At 39.3% G+C, this 19,645-nt stretch overlaps 2 protein-coding genes across 2 annotated transcripts in view; both read left to right on the plus strand.

The window, feature by feature from the left end:
- Positions 1–10,714, plus strand: part of LOC135248793 (protein phosphatase 1A) — a 62,716-nt gene extending 52,002 nt beyond the window's left edge. The window contains exon 6 of the mRNA XM_064323730.1: positions 9,950–10,714. Within this exon, the coding sequence (XP_064179800.1) occupies positions 9,950–9,997 (48 nt within the window). The 3' untranslated portion in view covers positions 9,998–10,714. The remainder of the gene's footprint in view (positions 1–9,949) is intronic.
- On the plus strand, positions 4,797–10,714 carry LOC135248825 (homeobox protein SIX6). Its single transcript, XM_064323789.1, has 2 exons — positions 4,797–8,406; positions 9,950–10,714. The coding sequence occupies exons 1-2, from the start codon at positions 7,835–7,837 to the stop codon at positions 10,113–10,115; spliced, it is 738 nt and encodes a 245-aa protein (XP_064179859.1). The 5' UTR covers positions 4,797–7,834; the 3' UTR covers positions 10,116–10,714.
- Positions 10,715–19,645: the final 8,931 nt, after the last annotated feature.

Genomic DNA, 19,645 nt, shown 5'->3' on the forward strand with positions numbered 1-19,645 from the left:
TTGGATATAAGGGGATGTTGGGTGCTTTTGCAGGCTGGCAAATGTTGAGCTGGGGGGCGGGCAGTAGGCGAGCGTGGCCTTGGATGATGTAGCTGGGGGTGGGGAGCAATAGGCTGAGGTCACGTTTTTGTTGGGAGAGGGTGGGGGAAGGGGGGATGTGGGGGGAGGAAGGAAGATGAGTGAAATGGGAGATGGTAACCAGTTTCTGTAGTGTCTCGTGCGCTCGGCTGCACAGCTGATCTGATCAAATCTGGGTCAGTTACAGCCCATTCACTCCTTACTCGGTTTTTGATTCGTTCTGCCTTGGGCAGGCTATGTCCCTGTGCTATGCAAATAGGCATACATAACGAATGGATTTTTCTTTTGGTAAACCGAAGGAAGATGAAGGCTTTCACCCAGCACTATGCAAGTGTGTGGGGAAAAAATAAAAACATCTTTTTCATGGAAGAGAAATTCAACTTTGTGTGTGCCGTTTTCGCATGAAGACGAGTGGCCATAGGCCTTGTCTAGACAATGCTATACAATCAACTCTAATTACGGGGCTACAGCTGTATAAAAACAGGCAAACTGGTTTAGAAGCCTCAGTTTCTTCTCCTGATAGACGGCAGTTGGCCAGGTAGATACCCAGTCCTTCGAATATAACCAACAGAGGGAATATGTATTGTGTCTAGAGAAAGGGCAGGCAACTCTGGTCCTGGAATGTCATATGTTATTTTTGGAACCATTGCATCAGGGCCGGTCATTCTTCTCCGAAATGGGTCAGTGTGGGTGCGGGTTTTTGTTTTAACCTGGCACTTTAGACACATGATTCTACTTCTCAAGGTCTTGATTGAACACCATGATTAGTTAAATAGTTAAATCAGGCATTGCAATGCTGGGTTAAAACAAAAACCTGCACCAACACCGGCCCATTTCAGATAAGACTACACGCCCTTGCACGACATTAATAATTGGATCAATTACTTGGCTTAACAAATACAGGTGTAGTGAAGGTACTTGGCATTTATCCCTTCAGACTGAATATTCTCGGACTTAATAATCCAGCAAATTTTCCAGTCAAGCTTGGATAGAACAAAAAAAAGAAGCATCACTGCTACTCCATCACTGCTAAAGCATGCTTGTTCCTGGTCGAAAATGCAGCAAATGCATGGCCCGCGACTCGATTTCTGTAATCTGTTTTCTGTTTACTGCAAACAAGACATGCTCAGAAGCAAAATGAAGCAACCGCATGTACATTTCATTCCACTTCATTTCAGATTTGGCAGTGTGCATGGGTTGCAATCACTCAACTGCAAACTCTGTCCAGATGGTGCCTTGATATGTGACTGGGCTTGTGTGGGCTGTTGAGCGTCTATGTTTATGGGGCTTGACCGGTTGAAGAAAAAAGGTCTCAGGGTGCAACTATTTAAAAAAAAAAAATGCCAACTGGTAGCCCTGTGCAGGAGGGTCTATGTTAATGGTCTTGCTCCATGGACATTTATGGAAAACTGTTTCTCCTTCACGGCTCTCCTTCTGGCCTCAGTCTCTCTCTGCTGATTCACTATCACTCTCAGTGTCATCTGCCATAGACAGATTAACTAGCCACTAGGCCATTGTTTTCTGACTCTGATTGTGAAAATCAGTGTCTCCCAGTATAATTATTTTAACTGTTGTCCGTACAGTATCGTCTTTAAAAAATGTATACATTATTTAAACAGTTGCCTGCAAAACTTATCATAGAGCACAATTCTTAAAGGTGTAGTATGTGAGTTTGTTTGAGAACACTATTTTCATATTTGGAAAAAACTTCCTTTACATCCCAACAGATATAATTAAATTAAATTAAAATCTGCCACTCCAAATTTCACCAGGCCTGAATATTAACAACCAATCAGGACAGCTCTCTGTAAGGAGGCTTCCCTACTTGCTTGTCGATCCTGTTGCTGGTTCACAGTCTGAGCAGGAGGGGTGGGGTAGGAAGGACCCTTCATGAAGCCAACAGAGAACAGCCTATACTGTGCATTATGAGGGCAAAAGAGCTTGCTGCCCACTGAATTCAATGTAGAAAACCAAGTGATCCTAAATTTGACTATGGACAGCAGTTTGTGAAACAATGGTTGCTTTAGTCCAGAAGTCTTGGGAAAATATTAATAAAAATGTATGTATTTATACTACATATTTTTACTATTTTCTTTTCATATTAAACATAACTATTGTTAATCAAGTTTCAGAATACCATCCGGGAAGTTTATTTTGAAAGTCTGATATTCCCCATTCATTTTAATGGGAGATGTAATGTTGTGTCCTCAGTGAGTCAGCTCTGAACGACAATAACAAAATTTTCGAGTCTTCGTCGCCAGAAAGGGGGTTCCTTCGTGCTCTGGGGAAGTGGGGATTAGTGAATCTAGTGAACGAATCAAAAGATTTGTTCTTTTCACTAAGCAAATCGTTTGTGAACGAGTCAGGATAAAGAATCAAACTTCCCATCACTACCACGGTACTCAGATTTCAGGCAGCCGGTAGTGGGTGTGCATGTGTTTGCAGGGAGGAGCTTTGGAGGGAGAGTTTGAGGAGATGGGGTGGGTGGTGGTCTTGCTCATTTCTCTAAACTTACATACTGAACCTTTAAATAATAACAAACGGCTGCTGGATGGCTCATTCGGATAAGGTACATGGATGAGTCCCACCGTCCTGGATGAAATCCGGACCTAGTCCCCGCCGACTGGAGTAGCCAGCTGGAGTTACGCATAATTACGCGATGGATTCGCACTGTGCTCGGGAGGGTTCAGTTGGTTGGGATGCGCTCTCTAGCGACCCCACTGGTCGGGCCTGCGCCCGTGGAATGCTTCCCAAAACCACATATACGAGATGTATATTCCTCACACTCAGCTATATGCCAAATTGGCTGTAGGCTGTAGTGTGAAGAAAAGTAAAATGTGTCTTCATTGGTTTTTACACATAACCACAATTAAACACATTTTCTTTAAGTGTGAGGAGAAGTAGGCCAAAGGCACCCCCCGAGGAGGAAAACTGTGGTTGTCTCCCGAATTGGCAATGAGGAGTCGAGTGTGAATGGAGCCACAAATAGTGACTGGATATTCCAAATTAGGGTGGAAATAGGTTAAACCCTACTCGGCCCCAAGTTTGGCGCCTAATGTAAAACAAAAGGGAAAGAAAATGTGTAATAACTCTAAACGTTATTTACTATAGGGTATACACAGAAACGTCATTTCAAAGTGGTTCACCACCGAATAAAAAGAAAACATATGAGGGTATTCACATTTTCCACCGAAGACACCGTGGGTAAAAGTTTGGTGAAGTATGGAGTAGATTGGAACAATACGTGCCTGGCATTGCGTCAGTATCTGGGCACAATTGTCTTGATTCCTGTTTATATATTTTTTTATCGTGCATTCACAGAAGGTCTGTGACATCAGGCTTCACTCGTGATTGCTCCTGTGAGGAATGCAATTATTATGTGAGGTACGGTAGTTAAGGGTGTTTTTCCTTAATACTAGGATTTAGATGGTTATTAATTCATTTACCCATTTTGTAACGCCGTCCAGCCGTACAGAGACTTATGGAATATGTGTAGTTAGTCTTGGGTCTTGTATTCAGAATAGAAAATCTCGCTTTTGTTCAATATATGTCCTTAATATATACCGTAATCAATGATGATGATTTATATTAAATATACAATGCAATATATTTGTGTCGGTGTGTAATTGCCTACCTTTTAACGGTTTAAGTTTAATTAAAATAAATTTCTAGGAAAATGTCAAGATTTTTAGTGCGTTTACCATTCGATAAGTGCGTCTACTATTCGTTACATCGAATGAACTTAAACGAGAACATTACTCGCAAGACATTAGGACAATGATTTGGATCTCCATCTGTAGAGCAATGCTTTTGAAAAAATGTACCAAATGTTTTAAATGATTTTTTTTTTAACTTTACGCTTCCCTTCCCCGCCGAATTTATAGTACGCCATTGAAACCTTTGTAAAGATCAATTTAAGGTTCTTTAATATCTCTGAGATTTTAGCAGTGGACAGTGGTTCATATATATCATTTCAGTGTAAAAAGCCATAGTCGAAAGCCATGGAGATGGCGACACACCAAACTTCAACAATGAACCAGAACACCTCGTTTTCACCTCATTTATAGGTAGGCTATAGCCTTCGCTATCAAGAGTACAAGCCGATATGTTTGTATGCTAGTGACGATGAAAATTACATTGCGTACACATCACCTGTGGGGGCAGAACGAAAGGTGCAAATAAAAAGATGAGCAATGAAATATGATACGCAATTTCAAAATACACAGTTCAGCATCAAAGAAAATTGGCTTTCAGAAATCAGCGATATCAAAAGATGTGCTTTAGAAGCATAATCACCAACACATCATAAATAGAGATGTACTGATGACATGTCCAAGATGCCAATTTCCCGATGGAAATGGAATGTGGGAGAAATCATAATTCAGACCTTGGTTATATTCAGTTTATCAAAGCAAAACATGACAACATTTTATGGAGAATTCCACCGTGGACTGATAACACCTGCTCCTCGCCCACAAAGCAGATTGGTAGGGAGGTAGAGAAACTGCTTTGCTTCAAGATAACGTTCAGCCTTTTGCTACTCTGCATTTCAACGGTTAAGTGTAATGTTGAAGCAAAGCACGGTTCTCTTTCCTCGTTGTGACAGACATGGGTAACTGCAAGACTTAAGTGGACTTGATCCTGAGTTTGGTTACTCTGTTGTAAGTCGCTCTGGATAAGAGCGTCAGCTAAATGCCTATAATGTAATGTAATGCAAGAGTTTTTCCCCTAACAACGTCACCAGTGGTCCTATGACTTTCACAATCAAGTCTATAACTATGTCGTACGAATGTACAGCCTAATTCTTGGATAGGACAATCACTTCCAAAAGTGTTGCGTTTGTAATAGTGACAATTTGGGTAGGCCTACAATATTGTTAGGTTATAATAACATTCCTGCTTACTTGTGTGAACGTTCATAACAGGTATAACCAAGCCTAAACAACCTGACAACAACAGCTAAAAGCATACTTTGTTCTAAAGCATAAATTGCAATTTTAGTATATAATACTACTATCTACTAATATTATCAATAATTTATCTCTAAATACCGTTGTTGGAAGAGTGTCGGTTGAATATATCTCTGCACGATTCAGACGTTCTTGAAGTCCACTAAATAAACTATATCCTTCGTGATAATAAATTCACTTCAGCAAAGATCATTTGGGTTAATGCTTTATTTCAAAGAAGTAAACCCTAACAGCTAAGGCTGTGTGTAAAACATTACATTGATAAGCAATTGTTTTGTCACTTAGAAATTATTTTAAACTAATTGCTCCATGTGAACTATATATAACCTATTTACTACTATTTGCATATACTTTTCGGAAACTTCATTTTTATTTTTAAAGAAACTACAGAGAGAAGGCAATGTTGCACACTCAGCTAGTGTAGGACCTCATAGTTTGACAGAATCAGGCAAAGGTCAAATAATCAAAACCCGTCTACATCCATCACATCCTTGTTTTGACGCGTAGGCCTACCTTGTTTGAAATAGCAATGGATTTTAAGTGACGGCCTTATTCTAGTGTTGATTTCAATGTCTATTTTTAATATGAAATGAGATTCGACACTTTGGACTACTGATGCTTCATTACCGTCAGTGTTCTTAGAATTTGTTTTGTTAGACTTAAATGTGCACGACGAAATATACAGCTTAAATTTGAAACAGTTGGCTACCATCTGCCCCTTAGTATTGCGCTTCTGGTCTGTCACATGAAGCCAGATTTTGGCGTAATTTCGAAGATACTTGCAAATCCTTTAGTTATGATTTAACCGGTCTGTGTTAAACCTGTAATAACGGGGATTTATAAAGGGCGATTCCACGAGGTAGCCAACATTTATCCAACTCCTTGTTCAGTATGTCTCGTCTGCTTTATGCGCAACATCAAGTACACGTGTGTAGCGATTTGACAGTAAAGTTTGTGATTAATTATGTTTTCATTAAACTTTCAAACCATACTTTAATTTGCGAATATAGTGCTTTTAGCCTGTACTTTATTGTGTTACAGTATAGTTTTATTGTGCTTCGCAGGGACAGATTTGCGCCTCCTTCATGGTCCAGCAAATCCAGCTTTCGAAGAGTTCTCTGTGATTTTTATTCTTATTTTACCGAACGTGATGCACTGATCTCTTCACGGAACAATGAGGACTCGTATATTTAACATACCAGTTTTTATTGCAGTACTAAATATTTTGTTAATATCCATACATTACAAAACGCAGCTCTGTTAAGCATGCTGCATGTAGCCTTCGTATCAATGCATTTTCACGTGGCGAAGCAGAATGCTTGAAAATGAGCAGCTTTTTGTACAGAAGGTAGTTCCATATCCGAGCCATGAACCTCCTATAAATCATGTAAAAGACCCTGAAAGGTTTTCAATGGAACTGCTTGGATCTGTGAAAATAATATCAGCGTTTTCCGTCAGAATGAACTTTTTCACTGTACTCAGGCATGAAATAATCTGACCCGACACTTCAAACCATCTGCGCTATCTATCCGCCTTCTTATTTACGGAATCAGCCTCTGCACAAAGCGAAGTGTATTTGATACTAAACCAGAATAGCCAGCTACACAGCACTCTCACTGAATCCATAAATATATTAATTTGTCTACAGTTAATAATGTATTATTCCCAGGGAGTGGCTGGATAAATAACATTACATGGAAATACAGAGCAGCGTTAAGCGCTTTTACAGTCACAAAGACCTGTAATGAGGGGAATAATAAAGAATGGCACTCTAGAAACGCACACACGCGCGCGCGCTAAATGCGGTTCACATTGGTAGTTATGTGTCCACGTTATTGGTAAACTATATGTGTATGACATATAGCCTAGGCCTATAATAGGCTATAAAATAAATATCACATAAGATGGGCATCCCTAAAATTATGATTATTAAGTATTACTTCAAGTTAGGTTTTTACTGTTTTATTTAAATGTTTCATGTATGTTCATGTATTATCCCATTTCCTAAAGCTGTGCTAATTTCTCGGACTAAATTTACCTTTTACCTGTTTTTTTTACTAAAAATTGGTAAGGCTTTTGGTGGCTCTCTGATATGTAAACATCATAGGTCAAATTTGCATGGGACTTTGATTACTGTAATAAAATAAAACCGTCCTTGTAAAAGCCGGGGTTTTATTTATTCATTTATTTATTTTCTAAAAAAAATTAAAAAAATTAAAAAAACAGTAACATTTGTTTTTTGAAGATCTAGGCCTAAAATATTTTTTTTTTAACTGAATGCATTTTCCCTTTCAAAAGAACGAGATGCAAAGGGAGTTGATGCACAGAAACATCGAAGGCAATTATATTTTTGAAGACAAAAAGCAAAGGTCAGAATGTTTTCATTTTTTAAAGGCGCTGTCGAGCTCTGGGAGGTGCTGAAATCTCTTTACGCTCCTTTCCGCGTGATTGGCAAACTTGACAGTGATTGACAGGCATCCATGGCAACCACTCAGCCAATCTGCCAAGTCCAATAGAAAATCAGCAGAGGGCTGAATGTCTTTTTTTCTTCAAAAATTTCATCTCGGGTCTAGTTGTATACTCTCGTACTTGCAATCTGCGAAGTTCAACCATCGAGGCTGCTTTAGCCAGCCAGAGGGCATCGTTCCTCAGTGTTTTTAACGGTTGATCTGTTAACTTTGGGATTGCCTTTTTGTCTGCATCCGAAAGAGAGAAAGGATAAGCGAGAGAGTGGGATTGGGCGCGAGTGCGAGAGAGCGACAACAGCGGGAAAAAAGAGAAGCATCCATGTTTCAGCTTCCTATCTTGAATTTTAGCCCCCAGCAGGTAGCGGGGGTTTGTGAGACTTTAGAGGAGAGCGGAGATATTGAACGTCTCGGTCGCTTCCTCTGGTCGCTGCCCGTCGCCCCAGCAGCCTGCGAGGTCCTCAACAAGAATGAGTCGGTCTTGAGAGCGAGGGCCATAGTGGCCTTCCACACTGGGAATTTTCGAGAGCTTTACCATATCCTGGAAAACCACAAGTTCACCAAAGACTCACACTCTAAACTGCAGGCCCTTTGGCTGGAAGCACACTACCAGGAGGCAGAGAAGCTGAGGGGCCGCCCGCTAGGACCGGTGGACAAATATCGGGTAAGGAAGAAGTTCCCTCTGCCCAGAACAATTTGGGACGGGGAACAAAAGACACACTGCTTCAAAGAGAGAACCCGGCATTTGCTCAGAGAATGGTATCTGCAGGACCCTTATCCGAACCCTAGCAAAAAGCGGGAGCTTGCACAGGCTACGGGACTTACTCCCACACAAGTGGGAAACTGGTTCAAAAATCGCAGACAAAGGGATAGAGCGGCAGCAGCAAAAAACAGGTATGCGCGTTTGAGTAAAATCGAATCCATCGCATATTTTTATTTATTTATTTATTTATTTTTGTTGCTGTTGTCTTGTTTTGTGTTTTAACATTAGTCACATAGGGAGTACTGGACTAAATGATGAACTCCCATGCATAGCATTTTCAATTGTTTATACTGAAAACATTGGCAACAAAAAATCAGCTCAGGCTGTGAATGTATAGCCCATGTGGGACCTTAAAAAACCAAACATTAAAAAAATAATAATTTTAAGTATATTTTAATTTAATTATATATATTATTTAAATCTTTTTTGTATATACATAGATTATATATGGCTATATATAGTCAACGTGTAGAAGGCTATAGTAGAAGTAATAATAATAATAATAATAATAATAATAATGATAATAATAATAATAATATCATAATGTTTTTGCGGATAGCCTAATTTTTTTGTTCCAAAACATTGATCAAATTGCACCATTACCTTTAGAAAAAGATTTTTAAAAACATATAACACTGCTGATTTGTTCCAATACATTTCATTTTACACATAAAAAGGAAGTCGATTGATTTGTTCTTAATTATAAAATAAACGGCAAGTGACGAGTTGTATGTATAGCCTACAGTAGACTACTAAAATATCGACCGACCTGACCACGCAAAGTAACTCCGCATTTTCAACAAGAATATCAATAGAATACCGATTTGCAGTTTGTATTGCATAATTGTAAAAATCTAAATTCCATTGCAGTATGCTGTAGCTAGCCTACGTTTGTTCTGAGGCCTAAACATTTATGCGACCTTTCAATGGTGTTGGTTTATTAATAACATATATACTCAAATAGCCTACCCTTGCACGATTGCTTGTGCATTCAATACAGTGTTTAATCTACCAATTTTTAAAAATACGGCTTGAGGATTATGATCATTCTGGCAAGGTAAACCTTTTCCATTGAAAGTTTGCGTAGCTTTACGTATAATATTTGGAAACCGGGATACATTACTATGCCTGTTATGTCTATTGGTAATTTAGAATCCCTCATCTTCTTGCGATTAATTGGATCACGTGTTACACGATAAGGTAGATAGCAACCATGGATTTAATTAACTGATACGCTGTTAAGGTCTGTTATTGATATGCTGTTTAATTTACTCCGAGTTTTTTTTTTCGTTAAATGTCTGATAGTTCTACAGTTGTTAACCTTATCACGATACTGCTATCACATCACCCAGTGCTAAAATATGGTTGTAATTCAGCTGTTGTAAATTCAGTAAATGTTCACGTCTCATTACCTAGCAGTTCAAAACGTAAATTCAGTAAATTATCCCGCTATGCTACTATAGGCTACTACCATGCTGGAAGGTTGAATACCTATGTGTCTATTTATACATTGTATACTGTGATGACATTGTAATTGTTAGTACATCTGTCTGACGCTTTACTTGCCTGCCTGTATTCACAATCGTATAAATGAAATGCTTTGTGCATGTACAAAAATCTTAATTTAGCCGTATAGTTTTTGATTCTCATTTCCCCATTATGTCTTTTGTGGAGGCTTCAACAGCAAGTCCTGACCCAAGGTTCGGTTCGGTCTCTGGCTGAAGAGGACGTTGCAGTGGACCGACTCGGTGCTGCGTCCAGCCCTGAAGCTAGTTTGTCCAGCAAAGCCGCCGCCTCGGCAATATCTATCACTTCCAGCGACAGTGAATGTGACATCTAACGCAGGCAGCCCGAAAGAGAAAGAGAACGCGAGCAAAACAGTGGAGATAAAAACAGACAATCTAAAAGAAACAATAACAGTGCCTGCATTTAAATATACAAATGGTATTCTTATTTGAAGGCTGCCAAACCGCGAGGGATACACGGGAACGCCCTGTCTTAAAATGTAATTTTATTTCATTTTTCTTAACGGATGACTGAACTAAATAACAAAAAAAAAGAAAGAAAAAAAAGAGACACAAACAAAAAATGACATGACATGAAAATAAACTGAAGAAGATAAATAGGCCTTCACGGTCCCTTTTTCGGAGGTGGGAAAAGTTGATGAAAAAAAATGTTGAGCGCCTGCCCTGGTTTTCTGTGGGTATTTCATGTTGAAAAAGACGCTGTGATATTTTACTTTACTTTTTAAAGTTTTATAAATAATGTTTATTTACTTATTTAAATGATTGGCTCTGTTAGGTTTGGTCTTTATTTGCTTGATGTTTTTAATATTTGCCTCGTGCACAGGTGAACCGTAGCAATGCGCTGAATAGTTGAAATATGTTTCAGTAAAAGAAAAAAAAAGGTTAACTAAATAAATATTTGTTGATCAAAGCATTTCAAGATCAGGCTGCTTTTTTAAAGAGTAAATGTTCTATTATTCTTATTATTATTTTATTTTTGAGTTAATTTTTGCGTACATTTTTCAAACATAGTCCAACTGGAGGTTGGATTAATGGTTTCACAAATGTAAATTGTCATCTTGCATCTTGGTTAATTTCATTAATTTGACTTCGTAGACTTCTCATTTCGATTTTTAGTATCCCTCATTGAATTGTTACGAACATAATTCTCGGCTCTGTTATGCGACGTTAATATAAGCAGCAACGTCGTGGTGGTATTGGAAAAATTACGCGGAGTTTTGAATAGTAATATGATCACAATACAGATTACATATGAAAAATACACTCATGTTTCTGCGCAGGGGACTATAGGCCTACTCGTTGTCTTGGCATTTCCGAATGGATAAAGGTGTAGCCTGTCACTATAGGCCTACTTACAGATTCTTTGTGAGTTGGCTTATTCCCTCAAATTTAAAATATGCACATCTTTCTCTGTCCTATTCAAAGGCTTAAATGCGAAGATGTATCGCCTGTGAAGCCTATATGTGATAGCCTACTATGCATCCAGACATGTTTTCGTTGCACTTGGCCTCCACGCATTGCCTCATAATGTAACATGACAGCAAAAGGTCAACGAAAGGCCGACTCATAAAACGAGATGGTTTCCGGGAGTAAAAACATATGACTGAGCACCAGAACAATAATAGATGTGTTTTCTTTAAACCGTTCAGAGCAGTCTGATGTTGTGTTTTGAAAAAAATACGCAGTTTTATGAAGGCTACAAGCGGTCTCTAATTTGGATCCGTGTGTTTAATTATTTCATGTGTGGTACAAGTAATTCCAGAAACGCGCTAAATTCAAACGTAAACCGTAGGCTAATGATGATAATAACCGAAAATCAAACGTTGCATCGCTTCAGTTACATGTAATTTCATACACTTCAGTTTCTGTATGTTAAACAGTTGCAAAAGTGGCGGTAGTAGCTAAGACTATCATTATATTTCGATTTTATCATTTTGAAATGAATTTAAAATTAATTGTTTGTTCATTATAAACGTTGCACCATATATATATATATATATATATATATATATATATATATATAGTCTAGGGCAAAAGTATTGGGACAGTGACACATTTTGCTGTTTTGGGTCTGTACTACAGTACATTGAATTTGAAATAAAACAATGAATATGAAGTTAAAGTGCAGCAATCAATTTTAATTTGAGGGGATTCAAGTGGTCCATGTGGGAATGACTTTTTAAGCAGGGTCCCCGCATTTTAGGGGAGCAAAAGTAGGCCTAAATGGACAAATAATTAACAAAATCAGAAATAAAGTAGTCATATTTAGTACTTGGTTGCAAATTTTTTGCAGTTGACTGCCTGAAGTCTGTGACCCAGACGTCATCAGACGCTGGTTATCTTCCCTGGTGATGCTCTACCAGGCCTTTACGCCAGCCATCTTCAGCTCCTGTTTCTGGGGCGTTTTGCCTTCAGTTTTGTCTTCAGCTCGTAAAATGCATGTTCCTTGGATTCAGGATGGGTGATTGAGTCGGTCAATCAAGAACATATCACTTTTTGGCTGTGAAGAATTCCTTGGTTGCTTTGTTAGCATGCTTGGGGTCATTGTCTGGCTGCAAGGTGAATCACTGTCCAATGAGTTTTGAGGTCTCTGGGTGGACCTGAGAAGATGTTTCTGTATTCTTCTGAATGCATCCAGATGCTGCTGTCGGCTGTCAGATCATCAATAAAAAGTGAGCCAGTTCCAGTGGCAGCCATACATGCCCCAGCCACAACACTAAACACTCTACCTCTGCCATGTTTCCTGGTGGTGGGGGTGCTTTGGATCATGAGCAGGTCCTTTCTGTACAGTTTCCTCTTTCCATTAATTCGATATTGGTTAATACTCATCTCATCTGTCCATTAGACTTTCTTCCTAAAAAAAATTTTTTTTTAAAGTCTAACCTAGTCGTTCTGTTCTTGAGGCTTATCAGTGCTTTCCATTTGTGATGAACCCTCCGAGGTTTTGCTGGTGTAGTCTTCTCTTTATGATAGTCTTTTACACATGTATGCCTACATCCTGGAGAGTGTTCTCTATCTGTTCAACAGTTCAAAAGCGCTTTTCTTCACAATTGAAAATATTCTTCAGTCATCCACTACAGTGGTCTTCTGTGGCCTACCTGGCTGTTTGCTATTGCTGAGCTCACAAGTGCGTTCTTGCTTGCTAACAATGTATCATTTGATTTTGACATATGCAATGTTCTGGCTATGTCTCTGATTCATTTATTCAGATTTTTAAGCCTTAGAATGACCCTTATTTGGTCATGTTGCGAGACAACAGCAACAGACTCCAAATACAAACTCCACACCTAGGATCAACTCTAGGCCTTTTGTTAGCTTTGTTGTGCATTAACTAACGATGCAAAAACACGCAGCCGACCGAGAAACAGCTGAGTAGTCAATTGTCCAATTACTTTTGCTCCCCTAAAATGGAAAGACTGTATATAAAATGGGCTGTAATTCCTACACAGTGCACCTGTTATGGATGTAAATATAAATATCCTTCCAATTGAAGCTGACAGCACATTAACCCCGTATTCATTGTTTTATTTTAAATCCAATATGCTGGAGTACAAAGCCAAAACAACGAAAATTCTGTCACTGTCCCTATACTTCGGCAGAAAGCGTTGTTTTTACTTCACGCCATTGTTTTTACAGTATTATTGTTCTTTGCAGTTAGGTAATGCATGGACAATGGCGACTGTGATTACATGCCGTCACTGAATAATTCGACAGAGAAAAACAATGTGTGAGACTGGGAAAGTTTCTTACCCATAGCGATAGCAGTCAGAAAGACTGTAGTCCGCCTGAACAAGTCTAATTAATAGATACAAATAACAGCATTGCTCTTTTGTTACTTTCATTCACTGGACCTGGTGTGTGTGCGCCGGTGGGGGAGGACGGACGCATATAGCCTATTCTTTACGAAAACCCACAAAATTCTATCAGTTTTCTTTAATTCGCTCACCATGGGTAACAAACTAAGATAAAAGGCTTTCATAATGAACTCTTACTGTGTTCATTATTACAGATGAATGTTGTCGTTTTAATTTTTTAAAACATAATTTACTTGACATGATTAATTCGAAAGACATGCTGAAGCTATTTTGTGTTGTCACACGTATAACGCCTAAAGGTTATAAGCCTAAAACTAACGGACAGAGTTAATGCAACATAAAACGACACAGAACTGTGCTTACAACCGTTGTATGAGTATTGGTGCACACCTGGGTGCTATTTGTAGTTAATTACTGTAGCGAATGAAAGGGACAAGCTGTATTTTCAAAAATCTCTTTCAGCTGGAACAAAACAGGGGCCAAAACAGTGTTTCGATGTAAAAAGGAGGAGGAAGCGAGTTAGGGGAAGGGTAAGGGCTTTGGATTTCATTCAACTCGAGGGGACAAGATGGCAGAATATTTCCGTTTCCATTGAAAACGAGGGCAACCCGGGAGGGATACATGAAAAAGTCTTTTTAGCAGTCAATAAGGTTGTCAAACTGGTCAGCGGTAATCAGTGCTAATGATGGGGTCTCGAGTCCCTGCCCGAACAAAGGGGGCTCCCGATGTTTTGTGAAGGGACGCAGCTAATAAGTTTTTTTTCCTCCTCAATGAAAGAGTTTGCTGCCGAGGGAGCCTGCCAGAGGTACGGAAATCAAACTTTTTTTTTCAAGGTTTTTCCAGGGAGAGTGGGGTGGGGTGGTTTTTTTTGGGGGTGTAGGGCAGCTGCTGGAGGCACACAGACTGCAGCGTGGATGGGTTGTTATTATTTTCTGCATTTGCCTACAGATTCCCAGACCGGGAGATTGGCGTTTCTTGCCAGCATGCTTGGATTCAGGCATTTTTTATGTTCTTCACTGGCAATCAAACAGGCTAACGATGTTGAAAAATTGGCTTTCACATTTACTTGTCCTGAATTCACCCAGGTCAAAACCCGTATTGTAAATAAATACCCACTTTATGACTCATTTTTCAGCTGTTGCGTAAACAATTTCAGTATATTGAATTGGCTCATTAAATAAGCGCTGTTTTTAACGGTTTTAGTTTAAATTAAATTCACCCATAGCTAGGCCAAATGGATAGTTTCCCATCTCAATTGTGTCTCTTGTGCCAAAAAAAAAAATGTTTTAAAGCTAACCTTTTCGGAAACCATGAGCCATAATATTGTTATCTATACAATGTTTCAGTTATTTTACTGAACCAATACTTGATTCTATAACATTTCTGAAATGCGTGAGTGCTGAACAAATTAAGTCATGATGATGATGATAATAATAATAATAATAATAATAATAATAATAATAATTGATTAATTGGTTAATTAACACATTTTTCTTGGCTGCCACTTACCCATTCCTATCGCATTCATTGACATAGGCGTTGTGCATTAAATTGGGCTATTCATTTCAATGTGCTTTGCTTGATAAATTAATAAAATTGAGTTTATCAAATGAGGAGGATCCAACTTGCATTAATTGCATCTCATTAATTAGCCTTTCTCTGGATGAGGAACCCCTTACTGTTCCCTCGTGTCAGCGCAGCTGCCATCGTTATCGGTGCTGGAAGTTACCTTATCCAGCATCCTTATAATACAGTCCTCTTTCGACTTGGATATTTAATAAGTGCCTTCTCAGACAAACGGTTGTCATATCATATTAAGTTTTCCTAGCACATACCGTGAACAACCAACTGATTGTTTGTCGGCCTACTGTATATGCAGTCCCCCTTCTTTGGACGAAGGCCCAGATATTACGTCCACTGGCATTCATAGTGACTCCTCATCCGAAACAGACATTCCCTTTGAGACTCTGACGCTATAATTGACCGAAATCTGCCGCTGCGTAAAAACATCTACAGATATTAAATAACAATTACAGCCACGCCATTTTAGGACCTTGATTAGTACTGCTAATGAAAAGTTTTCCCGCCGCATTCCTTGCCATTATGTAAGAAATGCGCCGGGAATCGCCGGATTCCAGGACTGCGTTTTCTCTTTCAATGTAAGTGGGCGTCCTTCTGGATACAGCTTATTTTTCAGTGTATGAAAAGGTTAGCCTATTGTGGGAATAGCTCAGCAAGGTTTAGTGCTTTATAACAAGGTACTAATCACTTCGGCTTACTGAACAGGTTTGGGCCAGGCTATGTGCTTTGGTACTGGTCCAGTTTTAAGCCCCCTTCGAGTCTTTGTTTCATAATTTTTTGCTCGAATGAGAGCGAGCGAGAGCTTTCTAGAAATTGATAAAAAGGTAGTGGAAGATCTTTATACGTTTTCAATTTTACTTTAGCCCATAATACATTTAATTACGTTCACGTGAAATATAACCTGTGTTTAGACAATGAATTTCATTTTCACACGCGCAATATTCTAAACACCCTTTTTCCCAACAGTAAAAATGCATCAGGTTAATGCGTTTAGCTGTTGTGTTTGTCAGTGTGTTCGATGTTTCAGTAGGCCTATGTAGTTTAGGCCTATATTGCCACAAGATGTCTTTATTTCATACCTACGAAGGATATAAATTTCTAAAGGAGTATCGCCAAAAGAAGAGTTCCATGAACGTCTAAATTTGTTTACAAAATTTCACAAACCGGAGGAAAAAACACATTGTGTCTCGGCTTTTCAAGTTAGGCGCGCCGAAGGTAGCGGAAGTTTATATAACTTTATCTCTCGGGCTATTTGCATTTTTAATCTACCAATGATTTTTTTTGTGGTTTTTAGTATTTTAGTGTTGTGAAACCCAAACCTACAGATGTAAATGAGAAACAGCGACCTCTTGTGACATGTGCTTCTTTATTTGGAAAAAAAGGACTTGACACTGTGGAGAGAAAGTTAGCCAGATTGTATGAGCGTTATAAAACGTACTCTTTAAGATACATTTAAAAAAATCACTGGTCACACTGATATGTTCTTAAAAATAGAAACCCTTTGCTTGAGACACAATGGTGTAAATTATTATTGCTTAAATTCACATTTGGTAAAAAGAGGAACTATCGGCCAAGCCCACAGCTTTTGAGTTCCAGACAATTTATTATAAGTTTTAAGGCTTTTTTTGTCTTTACTTGCTGACAGTAGTTGTGCCTCTCCTGGTTCATTCTTAGGTGAGGTCCCCTCTTTGTCAGGAATTTTGGCACTTCTCACTACACACTCCAATTGGTGTGCTGATCGGAGTGATCAGGTCCGATCTGAGCCAGGTTGGCGTAACCGCTGCTCCTCCCACTCCAGCCACAGCCAATGAGATGCTCTCTTGGGCTCGTGTCCAGCTCTGTGACATATCATCTTCCTCCGTGCTCCCTTTACTCCAAGGATGCTCAGTGCCTGGCCTGGGAAACCTCTTGCCCCAGCCTCCGCTGGTGGACACTTGGCCTTCCATCCCTTGTCAGTGCATTCATTCACCAATGTCTGGTACTTGGAGAATTTCCTCTCGTAGGCTTAGAGTAGTAGATCTGGCCTGAGCGATAGTCACTGCATTGCTCAGGCCAGATCTACTTCCACCTGGAGATGAGACGTCGTCGAAGGTCTGCTGCTGTGCCCAACAGGTCACTTCCGCGAGTGCCGATTGACCTCTCCCTGCTTCTGACAAAATGGAAGAAGGTTGGTCCTTTTTTTTTTGGTCTGGTCTTCTTGGCAGCCTCCTTGAGCTGAGATGTTATGGCAGTAAGGACCTGCCAGTGCTTTCCTGCAGGACGGCCGAATGTGTTTGAGTGCTGTGAAAAAGTATGTAGCCAGATATGTAGCCAGTTATTAAGTTAAGAGGAAGAATTAGTTTTTCACATGGACGATACATTTTTTCATTAAATAAATGAAATAATATTTTTAAATTTGTGTTTTGTGTTTACTCAAATTCCCTTTGTCTAATATTGCATTCTGTCTAATGATATAAAACAATCAGTGTGACAAATATGCAATAATAGAGGAAATCAGGAAGGGAGAAAATACTTTTTCATGGCAATGTAGCTTTGTCAGTAATAAACAACTGAGCCGTGACTTAAGTAGTAAGATTAGTATGGCTTTTACACACTTATTGGCCACTTATGAGGTACAGCTGTTAGTTAATACAAATAGCATGCTCCTCCAAACAGCAAACCATGTGGCTCAAATTGAGTATATAATGCATGCAGATATGGTGAAGAGGTTTAGTTTTTGACCAAACATTAAAATGGGTAAGATGTATGACCTTTGCAACTTCTACCACGGTGTTGTTGGTGCCAGACATGGTGGTTCCACCATCTCAGAAACAGCTGCCCTCCTGGGATTTTCATTCACTACAGTCTCTAGAGTTTACGGAGAATTGTGTGATATGAAAAGGTATCCAGTGAGTGGCAGTTTTGTGGGCAAAAACACATTGTTAATGAGAGAGGTCAGAGGAGAATGGGCAGACTAACGGAAGCTAGCAGAAAGGCCACAAATGCTGAAAGAACAGTTGTTTACAACACTGGTGTGTAGAAAGGTGTCTCTGAATGCACAATGCATCACACCAAAGTGTCAAGCAGATGGGCAATAGCAGCAGAAGACCACGCCGGGTTCCATTCCTGTCAGCTGAGAACAGGAAGAAACTTATCTTCGGAAGTGTGTAATATCATGGAGGCGTAGATAGAATGATGGACTTCAGGAAGGGGTGAATGCGTTACTGTTTGCTTTAATAGTCTTGCGCTGCCCAGGTGCACAGCTAGCTCTTCACTTGAAATATAATCTTATGCGGGAGGTGCAGTGATGTTCAGCACCTCGGACAGCGCAACGAGCGGTGATTGCCCTAATCCCTTGAGTTAGTGGTTAAATCCATCCATTGTCACCAAGCCTTTAAGGAGACCCTCCAGTCTCCCATTCATCCAAGCAGAGAAAGCAAACGCCTTCCGGCCAGATCTGGGATGGCGAGCAGGTGTAATGTGATTACAGGCTGGGGCAGGTCTGGTTACTTGGACTGAAGAGAAGCAGCAGAACAGCCCCTTCACCTGTTCATCGCCGCCAGGATAGGGTCGCTTTTCCAGATGATTGCCATTTCACAAGGCAGATCCTGTGTCTGCCGCAACCACAGCCAACCCTTACTATTTATCGTATTTTAATACCGAGCTCAGGCACGGATGTTGACTCCTGGTGTGCAGCAAATCAGTGAGTCACTCTCAGTCACATATAGTGTTCAGCCTACAACTATATGAACTGAGTGCGCTGTTAAAATATTAATATCGGCAGTTCATATAATTCATGAGTACCAGCTGGTAATATGTTTGTATTTAAGAAGAAATCATTTATTTATATTTATTAACGCTAATAAAAGGTTTAGGAATTTGCCTGTATTTATATACTGAAATCTCTGCTGAAGGAGTTATTGCACACCTCCTGAAAACACAGATGAAAAGGAATCTTCATTTAAAAACAAAAACAAAACAGTACCATTCCTTCTTCACTAGTACTTATACAGACTTATCTACCCATTCATTTAGGCATATATATATTTTTTTTCAGTCTGTTCCAGGATTCACGAAAGCAGAATTTTTGCCTTGTGTATTTATATCTATTAAGCCCGGCTATTTGTTCTGGTCAAGGCCTCAGCAAGGTCAAAACAAACAGTTATCCACCTAAAAAAAATTTCAGAATTCTTTAGCCATAAACATGGAAGGTGATGCAAATCATCACAAATATTATGGGCTTTTTTTTTTTAACAAATATGCAGTCAGGCTGCTAAACATCAGGTTAAACATATTTTTGTGCTGCTGCTTAGACTCCAATGAGTATGTTAAATTTTGGTCAAAGGAACAGTGATTTCTGAATACCACTAATGAATGATAGTTGATCAGACTTGTTTGCGTCAGACTTTTTAATTGTGTTTGAACATTTAGAAATATATTGAGTGATATGTATTTCCTAATATTTGAGA

This window comes from Anguilla rostrata, chromosome 1, assembly GCF_018555375.3.
Source record: "Anguilla rostrata isolate EN2019 chromosome 1, ASM1855537v3, whole genome shotgun sequence".
Classification (NCBI taxonomy): Eukaryota; Metazoa; Chordata; class Actinopteri; order Anguilliformes; family Anguillidae; genus Anguilla; species Anguilla rostrata.